The sequence below is a fragment of the Mastigoproctus giganteus genome, chromosome 2 (genome assembly GCF_048544385.1).
Source record: "Mastigoproctus giganteus isolate SK-2022 chromosome 2, ASM4854438v1, whole genome shotgun sequence".
Lineage (NCBI taxonomy): Eukaryota > Metazoa > Arthropoda > Arachnida > Uropygi > Thelyphonidae > Mastigoproctus > Mastigoproctus giganteus.
Genome location: NC_143576.1, coordinates 264178175 through 264195541, shown reverse-complemented (window position 1 = coordinate 264195541; position 17367 = coordinate 264178175). Strand labels below are relative to the sequence as shown.

The 17367-nt window shown below is 37.2% G+C and overlaps 1 protein-coding gene across 1 annotated transcript in view; it reads right to left on the bottom strand.

Annotated features, from left to right (window-relative positions):
- The window catches only part of LOC150090449 (uncharacterized), a 420985-nt gene that overhangs the window by 53457 nt on the left and 350161 nt on the right, over positions 1 to 17367 (bottom strand). Inside the window, exon 19 of the mRNA XM_090390317.1 lies at positions 4896 to 4979. Within this exon, the coding sequence (XP_090246443.1) occupies positions 4896 to 4979 (84 nt within the window). The remainder of the gene's footprint in view (positions 1 to 4895; positions 4980 to 17367) is intronic.

The following is a 17367-nucleotide window of genomic DNA, read 5'->3' as shown; positions in this document are numbered from 1 at the left end:
CTGGAGCTGATGGAATATACCCTATAATCTTAAGGAAGGCAGCAAGCGAGTGCATTGAACCATTGAGGCTAATTATGCGAGCATCACTAGACTCTGGGGAGATTCCCTTGGATTGGAAAAGTGCAAATGTATCTCCCATACATAAGGGTGGCTCTAAAAGTGAAGTTGGAAATTATCGACCTGTCAGTCTGACTTCAGTAGTAGGGAAAATCATGGAGGCAATGATCAAGGGTGGAATTCAGGAACATTTGGATCGAATTGAAATTCTCAAGAATACTCAGCATGGTTTTGTAAAGGGAAAATCATGTTTAACAAATCTGGTTCGCTATTTTGAAAGGGTCACTCACGAGCTGGATTTAGGGAATAATTTCGGCATTGTTTATTTAGATTTCAGCAAAGCGTTTGACTCAGTCCCACATGAGCGGTTGCTTTATAAGCTGGAACAGGTTGGAATCACTGGGAAAATCCTTAGATGGATAGAAGGATGGCTTCAGGGCAGGAGGCAGAGAGTTGTGATAAATGGCTATTCCTCAGATTGGGTTGATGTAAGAAATGGGGTTCCCCAAGGATCAGTATTAGGACCACTGTTGTTTTTAATTTTCATAAACGACATTGATGAAGGGATAGAGGGCGTGATGTCTAAATTTGCAGATGATGTTAAAATTGGTAGAGTAGTTAATGATCACTGTCAAGCTGAGCTTGTTCAGAGAGACCTAGATAGACTTCAGGAATGGTCAGAAAAATGGCAGCTATGCTTTAATTCAATAAAGTGTAAAGTATAACACCTGGGAAACAGTAATCCCACAATAACTTAGTCACTTGGTGGAGTTCAAGTAAACCCAGTACAGGAGCAAAGGGACTTGGGTGTTATGATACGGTCAGACATGAAATTCTCTGAGCATTGTAAACAGGTTGCAAGGAAGGCCCATGGTGTCCTATCGAAGTAGAGATAGGGACGTGATAATCCCATTATATAAAAGTTTATGTTAAACCACACTTGGAATACTGTGTTCAAGTATGGAGACCGCACCTAAAGAAAGATATCGAGCTTCTTGAAAGGGTGCAAAGACGGGTAACTCGCCTGGTGAGATCGGCAAAAGGGCATCCTTATGAAGAAAGACTTCGAATATGTGGGTTGCAGAGTTTGGAAACTAGACACCTTAGAGGAGATTTGATTGAGGTGTTTAAGGCTCTGAGAGGCATCAATAAAATGAATGAGGATGAAATTTTCAAGATTATAAATGATGCTAGAACTAGGGGACATAAATTCAAGTTACAGGGGGAAATGTTTAGATTGGACTGCAGGAAGTTTTATTTTAGCCAGCGAGTTAAAAATTACTGGAATAAGTTGCCTTCATGGGTGGTAGAAGCCGACAGTTTGGGGAAATTCAAAGGTCATCTGGATAGTAACTTCGGGTAAGGGAAGCGCATAGGATGATAGGTTTAATTTCCTTTTTTTTTTTTATTAATTATTATTATTATTATTTTTTTTTTTTTATCATTGTTTTGTTCGGATTTTTTTTTTTTTTTTTTTTGGCTGGTACAGCATAAGCCATAGGCTTTCTTGCACCATGCAGCCATTACTAATTATCATCCCATTGCAATTACTTCTATTCTTTCTAAAGTAATGGAGAAATCAATTAACCGCCAACTCTTAAACTACCTAGAAACCTTCCGTCTGATCAACGATTGCCAGTATGGATTCCGTCAGTGTCGATTCACTATTCATATTCTGGCTTATGTTACTCATTTATGGACTAATTCAATGGAAAGGCTCAGTGAAACACAAGTAGTTGCTCTTGACATCTGAAAGGCTTTCGATCGTGTTTGGCATAAAGGTCTTCTAAACAAGCTTCCATTTTATGGTTTACCAACTGTTTTTATTAATTGGTTATCCAGTTTTCTCTCTGATCACTCACTCAGGGTGAGAGTAGATGGCTCTCTGTCTTCTAACTTCTCCACTAATACCGGTGTCCCCCAAGGTTTAGTTCTTTCCCCCACTCTTTTCCTCTTGTATATTAATGACCTTCTTCCATTGACTGGAAATCGCATCCACAGTTTTTCTGATGATAGCACATTGCATTCCACTTTCCATTTTGATAAACCTTGTCCTGCTCAATCAGCTTCAACTTCTCGAAAATCTGCTACCAATTCCTTAAATGCCAATCTTCAGGTAATTCTCCAGTGGGGCAAAGAGAACTTAGTTGATTTCAACCCTTCTAAAACTCAGTCTTGTCTTATATCTCGCAAAAAGGATTCTTCCGCTCCTATGCTTATCTTTAGTGACACTCCGATTTCTAGGCAAAATGATATCTCTCTTTTGGGGATTACCCTGACTTCTAATCTCTCTTGGCACAAGCACATTACTAATATTGTTTCCTCTGCATCTAAAAAACTTGGTTTTCTCTTTCGCTCTCAGCGTAACTTTTCTTGCCATGGAATATTGTTCCCACATATGGGGTGGCGCCCCCAAAACCTCTCTCAGTCTTCTTGATTCCATTCAGAAGAGGGCAGTTAGGTTAATTAATGATTCATCTCTAACAAAGTCTCTCCACTCACTGTCTCATAGACATACTGTTTCTGCTGCATGCCTCTTCTACAGATACTTTGATGGGCACTGTTCTTCTGAATTGGCTTCTATAATTCCCGCTCTCTCTTTCAAAACAGTCCGAACACGTGCCGCACACCAGCCAACATCCGTTTACTGTCCAACTTCAAACTCACAGAACCAACTTTTCATCTTCCTCGATTATTCATTAAACGGCCGTTTTTCTGGAACAACCTTCCTTCATACGTGTTTCTTGAAAATTACAGTCTGCAGAAGTTCAAGTCCAATATCAACAAATATCTTCTTTCGCCTTCTCAACCTCCAACCCGAGCACGGTACTAAGTACTATAGGTTTTAATACCTCTCGTGCTTGGGGTTTACATAAAAAAAAAAAAAAAAAATTTTGAAGCAATTAGCACGTTTTCACAGACACTACAGCGGATTTTTTACTTCCGATTTTTTGATTGATAGTACCGTTGACTCATTGATTTTATAATGTTTTGCCACTGACGAGACACTTTCACCATTAGAGGTTTTGTCTAATAACTCAATTTTATTTGCTAATGTCATCACCTTCTTTGATATTTTCACATTTCCCTTGTTATTCGTAGCCATATTTTTGTACGGATTAGAAAGAACTTCGCCACAATAAATCACTTTCAATCAATGTAGAGTGGTGGAACAACTTGGACAGGACCAGATGAAAGTCATACTCTTCACAAATGACCTCTGTATATGGGGAGAGAGCAGGAAACAAGTGCAATGGCAAGTTGATATATGGGCTAGTATGGCCAAGGAATTTGGTTTTCAATCAGGAGAAGGGTGAAGTAATGGTTCTAAAGAGGAGTGACGAACTTGATGGATACATTACAATGGAAGGGAAAGAGCTAAAAATGGTTAAAAACCTCAAGTATCTAGGAGGCTGTTATTTGTTATTTGGTTTTTTTAGGAGCATTAGCAACTAAGGCCATATTGCTCCGGGGATATGCGGTGGTCATTCCCTGACTTTTCCGCATCCTCCGTATTTGGTGGTCACGGGCTCGAACCCGGTCTCATCAAGAAGTGTGTGCTACGCACTGCTGCTCCTGCCCACCTGGCTATGGAGGCGCCACATCTAGGAGGCACCATTACAAAGAAATAAGTAGAAGGATACAAGCAGGTGGGAATTTATATAGGCAGACAAGAGATTTGATCTGGAACAGGAACATACCACTGAAGTGTAAGAAGGCTATATATCAGGCCTATTACATACCAATTCTGATGTATGCATCTGATGTAATCTGCTTATGTAGTACAATGTAATCTACTTATGTAAAACAGTCTGCACTATACGACACCAATAGTCAGTCTCTCTCTCGTGTGTGTGCGTGTGTAAATATACACACACACAATATAAGCATTTATCTATAATTCTAAATAATAACTTATACCAATAAATAAACATCATCTAAATATACTAGGAATCGAAAGTGATGTCATATTGACTGCCAGAAGGTACTGGGATCGCCTCTTTACATTCCCTATATTTATATGCTTTGATCCACTCTTGTAATGTATCACACAGTACATATTCAAACAACTTCAATACAATACTAAAATGATAAATTTCTAACTCAACCAACATTCATCACAACTAATTTTCTTACTGGAAGAGCTCAAATAAAATGGATAGTCACAATGCTGATATTTGATCCAAAAGGCCCTTGATAAGAATTTCAGAATTTTAACCTCAAGGGGTCAATGATTAATTAAATCTAAAATTAAGTTTGGACTCATACTGCAGTTGAGTGCATCATGATTTTATTTCTGAAATCAAATTAAAAAAAATAAATTAAATTAAATAGCAATTCAATAAATATAATACTAAAAAAATTTTTAATAAATAAAAGGTTAAATAACACTGAATTCCATGTAAGAGTAAGTTTTTAAAGGCAAAAATTTATTGAATTTATTGAAACAAGCTGAAAAGAAAACTACTGAAAGCATTTCAATAAACCAACCATTTAAAAAAAAATTAAAAGATAACGCAACATTTTACTTAACCATTTCTTACAATCACTTTACTTTATCTTCCTCTAAACTTCACAACAATATTCACAAGGATTTTGAAATTTCATCACATTGGCCTATAAATGTTTCAGTTAGTGAAATATTTCCGGCAAGGTTTCTTCCCAACTTGTTGCAATAAACTCAATCAATTTTTGCCTTTAAAAATTTACATGGTGTGCAGTTGCTTAACCGTGTATTTGAATTTAATTCCCATGTATCTTTCTCCCAAGAAACTTTAAAAAGAGTACAACATTCCATATAATCAAAATTTTCTTAAAGGCAAACACTTAAAACCTACCTGCCTTTTTGATCTTTGATATGAACAATTCCCTTACCAAAATGCTGTATCAAAAGATCTGTACATATTTCACTACCCTGAAATCTATAAGAAAATAAGAAAAATTATAAATGACCACAAGACAAAAAAATTTCTTCATTACACAACTATAATTTGATTATCTAACTTCCATTATTTTGATGAAAATATAAAACTGTATTGTATCATATTGTCAATACTCTTTATTGGAAAAGAATATTTTGAACTATAAGTCATCAGTTTATGGACAATCGGTGAAACAAAAGCAGTTGCTCTTGACATCTCAAAGGCTTTTGATCATGTTTCGCATAAAGGTCTTCTAAACAAGCTTCCATCTTATGGTTTGCCAACTGTTTTTTTTTTTTTTTTGTAATTGATTATCCAGTTTTCTCTGTGACAATTCACTGAGGGTGATGGTAGATGGCTCTGTCTTCTAACTTCTCCACTAATGCTGGTGTTCCCCAAGGTTCAGTTCTTTCCCCTACTCTTTTCCTCTTGTATATTAATGACCTTCTTCCATTGACTGGAAAATTGATAGCACATTGCATTCCACTTTCCAGTTTGAGAAACCTCACTTTGTTCAATCAGCTTCAACTTCTCAAATATCCGCTACCAATACCTTAAATGCTGATCGCCAGTGGGACAAAGACAACTTAGTTGATTTTAATCCTTCTAAAACTCAGTCCTGTCTTATATCTTGCAAAAAGGATTCTTCTGCTCCTATGCTTATCTTTGGTGACACTCCAATTTCTAGACAAGATGATTTTCTCTTTTAAAGATTACCCTAACTTCTAATCTCTCTCTTGGCACAAGCATATTACAAATATTGCTTCCTCTGCATCTAAAAAACTTGGTTTTCTCTTTCACTTTCAGCATTAAAAGTAATGCTGAAAGTAATAATTCTTCCAAACTGTTCATGCTGTACAAACCGCAATCCGCCCTACCATGGAATATAGTTCCCACATCTGCCTCAGATGTGGGAACTATAACCTCTTTATAACCCCCAAAACCCCTCTCACGCTTCTAGATTCCATTCAGAAGAGGGTAGTTAGACTCATCTTTAATAGAGTCTCTCCACTCTCTGTCTCATGCATGTACTGTTTGTTTCTGCTGCATGTATTTTGTACAAATACTTCCATGGGCAATGTTCTTCTAAATTGCCTTCTACAATTCTAGCTCTCTCTTTCAAAACAGTCTGAACAGGTGCCACCACCAGCCAACATCCATTTTCTGTCCAACTTCAAACTCACAGAACCAACTTTTCATTTTCCTTGTTTATTCATTCAACTGCCGTTTTCTGGAACAACCTTCCTTCATACGTATTTCCTGAAAATTACAGTCTACAAAAGTTCAAGTCTAATGTCAACATATATCTTCTTTCATCTTCTCAACCTCCAACCCACGCACAGTACTACAGGTTCTAATACCTCTCGTGTCTGGGGTTTTTATAAAAAAAAAACAGGTGAGACTGATATAGCTAATAATTTATCTGTCTGGCTCACAGATTTTGGAAGTTTTCATTTTCACAAAAACCATTTATAAGTGCAAGCTAGATAGCTGAAACATTCAAAATCTCAAAAAGGGGTATTTTACTGATCGCAATCAAGTCACAAAGGAGATTAGGCAGGCAAAGCACATTACAAAAAATCTTTGGCAAAGGATGCTAACAAAAACAGCAAGAACTTTAGGTATATTAACTCTAGAAGGAATAGGATGAATCAGATTGGTCCCTTTATATCAATGGTTTGAGTGTTGATGATCCTCCTCAGAGAGCTGACAATCTGAATGAGTTTTTCCATCCACATTCACACATGGAGTTATTAAGTGAGGAGAATGCCAGAAGTTTATCAAACTGTAAAAGGGTGTTTAATGATTTTCTAATAACAGAGCAAAATAGAGGAGAAATTGTTGAGGTTAAACATAAGAAAGGCACCTGAGGTGGATGGGATCTATCCAGTTATATTAAAGGAGGTGGCAAAGGAAATAAGCAAACCCTTTGCCATAATTATGAGAGTATCCTTGGACTTGGGGAAAGTCCCCATGGACTGGAGATGTGCAAATGTATCGCCAATTCACAAAGATGGATCTAAAGGTGACATGAGTAATTACAGACCAGTTAGTTTAACTTCTGTCTGTGGAAAATAATGGAGTCCCTGGCTAACGATGAACTGTAGAATCATCTAGACAAGGCTGCAGTAATAATTCAGACAAAGCATGGGTTTGTTAAGGGAAAGACTTCTCTGACAAATTTGATTGGATATTACGATGTAGTTACAAAGGAGCTGGATGCAAAAATTAATTTTGATATCATATACTTGGATTTCAGGAAAGCTTTTAACACTGTTGCACATGGTAGACTACTGTACAAATTGGAGCAGTATGGTACTAAGGGAAAGTTGCTACAATAGATAAAAGGGTGGGTGAGTGGTAGAAGACAAAGTGGTAATCAATGGATGCTGCTCTTCTTGGACTAATGTTATTAGTAAAGTCCCCAGGGGTTTGCTATTGGGCCCACTGTTGTTTTGTATATTTATTAATGATATTGATGAAAGTATATCAGGCTAAATGTCTAAGTATGCAGATGATACTAAGAGTGGCAGGGTTGTTAATGACACTAATGACAGTACGCTGCTGCAACAGGATTTAGAAAAGTTGAGCACATGGGCTGAGAGGTGGCAACTGAAGTTTAACATCGACAAATGTAAAGTACTGCATATGGGTATAAATAACTCCAGTGTAAAGTACCAACTGCGTGGTACTACTACTACTACTACTATGGCCGACCGGGCTAGCCAGGTGGATAAAGTGCCTGCCTGGCAACCCAAAGGTCGTGGGTTCGAATCCCACCTCGGGCTTGGATCACAGTAAAATACAAAAACTTTGGGAGGTGCATCATAGCCACAGAAGCTGATGCACCAACAACTAACAAAAAAAAAAAAAAGTGTGGTACTACACTTAGGGTGATAGAAAACGAAAAAGACCTGCGAGTAATTGTGCAGTCAGATATGAAGTTTTCTGAGCAGTGCAGACAGGCTGCAAGAGCAATTGTCAATTATATAGAGCAGTGGTGTCCAACCTATGGCCCACGGGCTTGATCCGGCTTGCAAATAATTTTTATAAGGAGCAATTGTCAATTATATAGAGCAGTGGTGTCCAACCTATGGCCCGCGGGCTTGATCCGGCTTGCAAATAATTTTTATAAGGACTGGAAAGTGAATTAAAATAGCATCGATCTCCACTGCATGTACAGGCATGCAAGCATCTAGCTCGACTGTATTAAACATGTACAAGTGGTTCAGTGCAGTTATATGTATGCTAAATACAGTTAGTTTTATAACATGTATTTCTAACATGTATTTCTAAATACAGTCGTTGATCAGATGGAAGGTTTCTAGACAGTTTAAGAGTTGATGATTAAATGATTTCTCCATTACTTTAGAAAGAGTAGAAGTAATTGGATGGGAGGGATTTGTCATCCATTTTAGGAACTGGCTGGATATGAGCAAATTTCAGGAGCGCAGGTTTTCAGAACAAGTGGAGAAATACTATCAGGACCTGGACTCCATCGAGAAATACCATCAGGACATAATCTTCATTATGTATTGAGATTGGCATCACAAATTTGCAACCAAATTTTGAACAATTATTTTAAAATATCCAGCCTCAATCATCTCATTAAATGTTAAGTTTTGTCCAGTAAATGTTATTTTGTATTGTACTTAATAAAATTTTCGAATATTTCAATTTTAGGTTTATCATTATATTTATTTATTTATTTATTTATTCACTTTAATATTGAAAAGCAGTGATTCTTTTCAGGTTGTAAATTTTCTAAAATGAGCATTTAAAAGCAAAAGTAAAGTATTTTTTTTTAAAACAAAAGTGAAGTTTTTTCTAACAAACAAAAGTAAGTCATATTTTTATAATTTTAATAAAATCTAAAAAATAAATCACTGACATAGATTTGTTGCACATAAAAGTGCTGGGAATTTGCATTTTTTTATATATAACTTGAAAAGAAAAAATGGTAACATGAAAATAGAAACTTCCTTTTACAAGTAACAAGATATAGAAAATGTGACACAATTTTTTCTCGAATCACTCTGTGCGGCCTGCTAAACAAATCTAACTTTGAATACGGCCCCGTACGGGAAACGGTTGGACACCACTGATATAAAGAAATTTTACTAGTAGGGAAAAGAGGTGATTATCCCTTTGTATAAGGCAATGGTCAGGCCACACCTTGCATACTGCATACAGTTCTGTAGGCCCCATTTTAGGAAAGATGTAGCATTGCTTGAGCATGTTCAGAGAAGGGCAACAAGACTGGTGAGGGGAACGAAGGGGTGTTCTTACCAAGAAAGGCTTAAGTTCTACAAATTGGAATGTCTGGTGACTAGGCACCTGCAAGGTGATCTGATTGAGGTATATAAGGCCTTGAACGGGTTAAGGATGCTGAATTATGATGGGATCTTTCCTCTTGCTCAGATTACGAACCAGATTGGGCATAAATTCAAATTGAGGAAAGACAATTATAGAATAGATGTGTGGAAATTTCCCTTTAGTCAATGGGTTTTTGATTGCTGGAACAAACTTCCATCTGTAGCTGTGGAAGTTGATAGCTTAAATAAATTCAAGGAGGAATGAACAAGCATTTAGAGGGAATGGATATGTGAAATGGGTTTTGTTTTTTTGTTTTTTTCTGTGCTACATAAACTTGCATTCTTGCATCATATGCCTCTACTAATGCTATTTGCACTGCAAGATATATCCATGCAGAGTTATCCAAGATCTGGATTCTGAAAGTGAAATTTATTTCAATATTGCTGCATTGCATTGTAATGTAGTCACATACAAGCCAAAATTAAATTAGCGAATACCCCAACACCACCACCAAATAAGTTAGGATGACTTACCTTGAGAAGTGAGGAACAGAACATCACTGACAGATACACAAACATTAAATGAATATAATTATTCACATAAATAATCAATTTAGACATTCAGTCAAGGATAATAATGGAAAAATAAGCTTATGTTTGTAAAAACATAACTGACAAATTTACAGGTAAATTAAACTAACTCACTATATTAAACCAACTTCATGACAACACTGAAATAAACAATAAACTTGAGTATGAAGATGAAATAGTCAACTTTAAGATGTAAAAGATGTAGAGGTATCCTAACCCACTCAAATCTCGACTCTATCAAAAATAGGTTAATTAATGCCCTCATCACAAATTCACTCCACGCCCCACCACACAGGTTTGGTTCAGCTGCATGTCCTTTCTACAGATACAGCCATGGGCATTGATCTTCAAATTAGCATACATAACTCGATTTCTTTCTTCTTAGGTAATCTAAACACATACATCCAATCACTAATTTCAGCATATTTTTTGTTTTCGTCCCAATTCCATTCTTGTCAGAGTAATTATAAAGAAGCAGTTTTTATTTCAATGCTGAGATTAGTGATTGGATGTGTGCTTAGATTATGTGTCTCTGTATTGCAATCTAATCTTAGGAAATTCTCTGTTACCACCAGAAAGTTCCAAATGGCAGTGACAGGCTTATATTCACTTCAAAAAGGACATTATCATCCATGAGCCAAAGTAAAATTATTAATTTACTAACAAGCACCCAAAAAAAAAAAGGGATTTTCATTATTCATATAGCAGTGTGCCTCTGAGTTTTCAGTGAACAACAAATCAGTCTATTTTTAAGATTTTATTCAATTAAAAACAATATTAGTTAACTGATGTATAATAATGATAATATTAATTAACTCATGTATAATAATGTCATTTCTAAAGTGAATATATGCCGAAGACTAGGGTTGTCACTGAAGGGAATGCTGCATCCCCAATACAGCAAGTCAAAAAAAAGAGAATATAGAGAGCATCTGTTATCTATTTACCAAACTTCTGGTAAGAAACTTCTGTGTAAGCTTTCTGAAAATTGCAAGGAAAAGCAATTCAAGTTCAATGTCAACAAAGTTTATTCTGACCACTAGCAACCTTTTCTTGTAATATAAAGCCATACAAAACAATACAACAGGTTTTCTGTGATGATTTTCACATGGTTCAATAATAAGTTCATAAATTTCTTCCCCACTAGCATTAGTAAAGGCATATGATGCAAGAAAGCAACTTATACAGGGTCATCCAAAAAAATTTTTAAAAATTCCCATTTCACCCATCCGTTCACTCTAAAAGTTCGTCCAGTTCTTCCTTGAATTTATTTAAGCTATAAACTTCCATAAACAACAGATGGAAGTTTGTTCCAGCAACTAAAGGCTCACTGGCTAAAGGCAAATTTCTGCACATCTATTCTACAACTGTTTTTCCTCAATTTGAATGTATGCCCCATCAGGAGCACAATCTGAGCAACAGGTAGAATGCCATTATCACTGAGACATTATCACTCAAACCATTCAAGGCCTTATACACCTCAATCAGATTACCTTGCAGTTGCCTAGTTTCCAATTTGCCTTTCTTGATAATAGCAACCCTTTCTTTCCCCTCACCAATCTCATTGCCCTTCTCTGCACTCATTCTTCCAGCTCTACATCCTTGCTAAGTTGAGGTCTCCAGACCTGTATTGAGTAGTCAAGGTGTGGCATGACCATTACCTTATGCCGTACCTTATTATACAAAGGGATAATAACCTCCTTATCCCTGTTAGCAAAATTGGCATTAGCATACAATGCAAGAAAGCAAGCTTATGCCGCATCAGTCAAAAAAAACAAACCCCTTCCATTTCACCCCTCCATTTGTTTCAATTGCCGGTCCAGCTCAGCCTTAAATTTATTTAGGCTATCAACTTCCACAACAAAGGATGGAAGTCAGTTCCACCAATCAACCACCTGCTGGCTAAAGGCAAACTTCTGCACATCCATTCTACAATTGTCTTTCCTCAATTTGAATCTATGCCCATTCAAGTTCTTAATCTGAGCAAGAGGAAGAATCCCATCAGCATTCAGCTTGCTCAACCATTCAAGGCCTTATACACCTCTATCAGATAACCTCGCCGGTGCCTAGTCTCCAGACACTGTAATTTGCAAAACTTAAGCCTTTCTTCGTAAGAGCAACACTTCGTTCCGTTCACTAACCTTGTTGCCCTTCTCTGTACTCGTTCCAGCAGCTCTATATCCTTCTTGAAATGAGGCCTCCAGACCTGTATACAGTACTCAAAGTTTGGCCTGACCATTGCCTTATACAAGGGAATAATCACCTCCCTATCCCTGCTAGAAAAATTCCTGTATATCATTGATAAGACACCATGAGCTACTCTTGCAGCCCATCTGCACTGCTCAGAGAACTTCATATCTGCCTGCACAATTACCCCCAGGTCCTTTTCATTCTCTACCACTGTCAGTGTAGTACCACTGAGTTGATACGTTGCTCTGGGGTTGCTGTTTCCCCTATGTAGTACTTTACATTTGTCAATGTTAAACTTCATTTGCCACCTCTCAGCCCATCTGCTCAACCTTTCCAGATCCTGTTGCAGCAGCATAGCATCAGTAGCATCCTTAACAACCCTGCCAACCTTTGTACCATCTGCAAACTTGGACATTAAGCTTGATATACCATCATCAATATTATTTATAAATACAGAAAACAACAATGGACCCAACACTGAACCCTGAGGGACTCCACAAATAACATTAGTCCACGATGAGCAGTGTCCATCAATTACCACTCTCTGTCTTCTGCCACTCTACCATCCCTTTACCCATAGCAACAATTTGCCACCAATGCCACACTGCTCCAATTTGTGCATCAGTCTTCCATGTGCAACAGTATCAAAAGCCTTTCTAAGATCCAAATATATAATATCAAAGTTATTCCCTGCATACAATTCTTTTGTGACTACATCATAATATCCAATCAAATTGGTCAGGCAAGACCTTCACTTAACAAAACCATGCTGTGTCTGAGCTATAACTGAATTCTTGTCAAGATGATCATGCAGTGCTTCTTTAACCAGTGCTTCCATTAATTTTCCTGGAACAGAAGTTAAACTCACAGGTCTATAATTACTTGTGCCAGCCTTTGATCCTCCTTTGAGAATTGGGGTTACATTTGCACATCTCCAGTCTGTGGGTACCTCCCCTGAGTCCAAGGAAGCTCTCATAATTATGGCTAACGGATTGCTTACTTATTTTACTGCCTCCCTTAATATAACTGGATGGATCCCATCCACACCAGGTGCCTTTCTTGTATTAATCTTCAACAATTTCTCCTCCACTTTACTCTCAATTATTTCAAGATCATCTAGCTCACTGCCAGTGTTTACTTCATCTATGGCATTCCCCTTCCTGAATAACTCCTCATGTGTGAATGTAGATGCAAAATATTGATTTAGTTTGTTAGCTACCTGAGCAGGATCATGAACAGATGAACTATCGATATCAAGTGGACCAATCTGATTCATCCCCTTCCTTCTAGAGTTTACATAAGTAAAGAACTCCTTGCTGTTTTTCTTGGCCTCCCTTGCCAAAGATTTCTCATAATCTGCCTTCGCCTGCCTAACCTCCTTTGTAACTTGGTTACAGATCAACTTATATCTGTCATACGCTTCTGTGTCACATGTTAATTTATATGTATCCCATGCATTTTTCTTCTCTGCCATATGTCTCATTAGTTCATCTGACATCCATTTAGGCCTGAACCTTGAACAATATTTCTTAGTTGGTATGTAAAGCCTAGTAGCTTCCAAGATAAGTTCTTTGAATGCTTCCCATTTTGAGTTTGCTGTTGGTAACATCATCAGTTGGTCCCACTGTATAGAATTTAAATACTGTCTCAGACCATTGTAGTCGCCTTTACGAAAGCAATAACCCTTCCCTTTACCCCTGATGGTAGTTACCTCCTTGAGTAAATCCCACTTCAGCACACTGTGATCACTGCCACCTAGTGGTTCCTGTATCTGCAGATTCTTAATGCATGAAGAATCACTACTGATAAACAAATCAAGAGTATTGCTCCCTCTAGTTGCCTCCCGAACATGCTGATTTTTATGTCACACCAAACTGACTCGATACTGCACTGTCCAGCGATGTCGACTGGCTTCACTTAATTGGATTTTATGTGTTTCTTAACTAATAGCATAACCCCTCCTCCCTTCCTATCCTGTCTAACACCATGTCTCTGATATCCCAACAATATCTGCCTTTTATCCATTGTGGCAACTTGCCCTTAATACCATACCGCTCCAATTTGTACAGCATTCTTCTATGTGCAACGGTATCAAAAGCTTTCCTGAAATCCAAGTATATGATATCAAAATTATTTTTTGCATCCAGTTCCTTTGTAACCACATCATAGTATCCAATCAAATTGGTCAGACAAGACTTCCTCTTAAAAAAACTCATGCTGTGTCTGAATTATTAGTGCAGCCTTGTCTAGGTGATCCTGTATCATCTCTTTAACCACCTCTCTCTGTTATTCTCCCCGGAACAGAAATTAAATTAACAGGTCTATAATTATTTGTGTCATCCTTTCAACTCCCTTTGGGAATTGAGGATACATTGGCACATCTCCAGTCCACCATGGGGATCACCCCTGAATCTAAGGATGCTCTCATAATTATGTCTAAGGGTTTGCTAACTTCTTTTGTTGCCTCCTTCAATATAACAAGATAGATTCCATCCAGCCCAGGTGCGTTTTTTATGTTTAACTTCAACAATTTCTCCTTCACTTTGCTCTCAGTTATTACAAAATCACTTAGCTCCCTGTTAGCTTGATAAACTTCTGCATTTCTGGCATTCTCCTCCTTGAATAACTCCTTATGTGCAAAATGTAGATGCAAAATATTTATTCAGTCTATCAGCTACTTGAGCATGATCATAAATAGTAGAACCATCTATGTAAAGTGGACCAATCTGATTCTCCCCTTCCTTTTATAGTTTACATAAGTAAAGAACTCTTTGCTGTTATTCTTTGCATCCTTTTCCAGAGATTTCTCATAATCTGCCTTTGCCTGCCTAACTTCCTTTGTGACTTGATTACTGTCTAGCTTATATCTGCCATTGGCTTCTGTTTTGTCAGATAATTCATACGCAACCCATGCATTTTTCTTCTCTTCCACTAGCCTCATTAATTCATCCGACATCCATTTAGGCATGAAACTTTCTAAGTTGGTATGAAAAGCTAGTATCCTCCCAGATTAATTCCCTGAAGGCTTCACATTTAGAACTCACCAGTGGTAATGTCATCAGTTGATCCAACCATATAAAATATAAAAACTCTCTGAGACCCTTCAGAGAGCAAAGCAAAGCAAAAATCCTTCCCTTTACCCTTGATGGTAGTTACATCTTTAAGTAAATCCCAAATCAGTACACTGTGATCACTGTTACTTAGTGGTTCCTTTATCTGCAAATTCTTAATGCGTGATTGCCAGACTCCATCTGGTTTCCCCTCGAACATGTTGCTGTAGAAAACAATCCTCCAATTAATCCAAAAAAGTCTTGCTAGCATGCGAGTGACCAACCCACAAGTTCTAGTGGGTTGGTCTGAAAAATTAAAATCACCCATTACAAGACATTCTGATTTACTGGCCCACTCCATTTCTCTGCACAACTGTTCATTGTACTCATCAGAGTCCTTAGGCCTATAACACACTGCTACTTTCATTTTCCCTTTCTCAGTGTTTATGTCACACCAATCAGACTCAACATTGTACTATCCACTGATGTCAACTGGATGCACTTCCTTAGATTTTGTGTTTCTTAACTAACAGCATAACCCCCTCCTCCCAACTACCCTGTCTATCCTTTCTGTACACATTGTACTCCCCAAATTCCAATTCTGCAATGCTTATATCTGTGTGACACCATGTCTCTGATATCCCAACAATATCTGCCTTTATGCCTAGATCAGCACTTCAAATTCATGAAATTTATTTACTATACTTCTAGAATTGGTGTGCATGTAAGTATTAGCAGAAGCACAGGATGCAAGACAGCAAGCTTATACAGCATCAGCCAAAAAATCATTCCAAATGTTTGTCTAGTTCTGCATTGAATTTATTTAAGCTATAAACTTCCACAACAACAACAGATGGCAGTTTGTTCCAGAAATCAACTACCCACTGGCTAAAGGCAAATTTCCACACATCTATTCTTCAAATGTCTTTCCTCAGTTTGAATCTGTGCCCCCTCAAAGTTTGTAATCTGAGCAGGAGGAAGAATCCCATCAGCATTAAAGCCTGCTCAATCAATTCAAGGCCTTATACACCTCAATCAGATTGCCTCGCAGGTGCCTAGTCTCCAGAAGCTGCAATTTGCAGAACTTAAGCCTTTCTTCATAAAAGCACCTCTTCATTCCCTTTACAAGCCTTGTTGCCCTTCTCTGTACTCGTTCTAGAAACTCTACATCCTCCCTCAAATGAGGCTTCCAGACCTGTATGCAGTACTCAAGGTGTGGCCTGACCATTGCCTTATAGAAGGTGATAATACCTTCCTTATCCCTGCACCCAAAATTACTGTATATATGCACCTGTTCTTACTCTTAGTTACCCTAACACAGCCCATGTATTTACTTGTTTCATGATGACTCCCAGCAGCTCTTGAAATCCCCAGCAACTTGCTCTCTAGGTTGCTGCTCATTACAATAAAAGCAGTGCAAGAATCACTTTTGCCAATTTGCAGTTTTCAATTTATTGGGCATTTTTGTTTGTACAATTTGTTATAAATGGGTAGCGACTACAGCTTTAACAGATCAAGAAATTGCTCAGTCTGTTACTGATAATTTTGCCAAAGAGGAGAAAAATGAAGACGAACCCGAACAAATTCCAGTTACAAAATGGACACCTCATGAAGCTATAGTTGTCCTGAGGAGAGTGTCGGAAGAAACTGATGCAAGTGATAGTGAATATACTGTTATACAATATTGAAAAATCTATAAATAGACTTTGTAGTGATAATGTAAAGCAATCTAAAATAAGTGACTATTTAAAATTTAATAATTATATTAAAAAGTGTTATATTTAATTAATATGTATCAATTAATTTATCTAGGTACATAAGTATAAATTTATTTTTATTTTGCTAACCTCTAGATAATATTCTTCCAATTTTAACTGGTAATTTGCACTTTTGGTAATAAAGTGTAAATTTGTGCTTTATATCTTTATTTTCAGAGCCGGTGGATAATATTCATCGATTTTTGCTTATTAGAATCAAAATTTAATTTTCAAACATGATCATTATAACCAGCACCTACTGTATATATTTTTGTATTTTAAAAAAAACAAACTTAGCTGAAAGAAATGGGGGAAAAAATTATAAATTTATTAGAAAACTAGAAGGCCCCAAGGCATGCCTGATTACTGGAAAACGTCTAACTGAATTAGAAGCATTGGCAGGTTTTGAATATTTATCATAGCTATTTTTTGACTACAATATAACCAAATGAAAACCAGAAAGTCCCAAAGTTACTGGACTTTT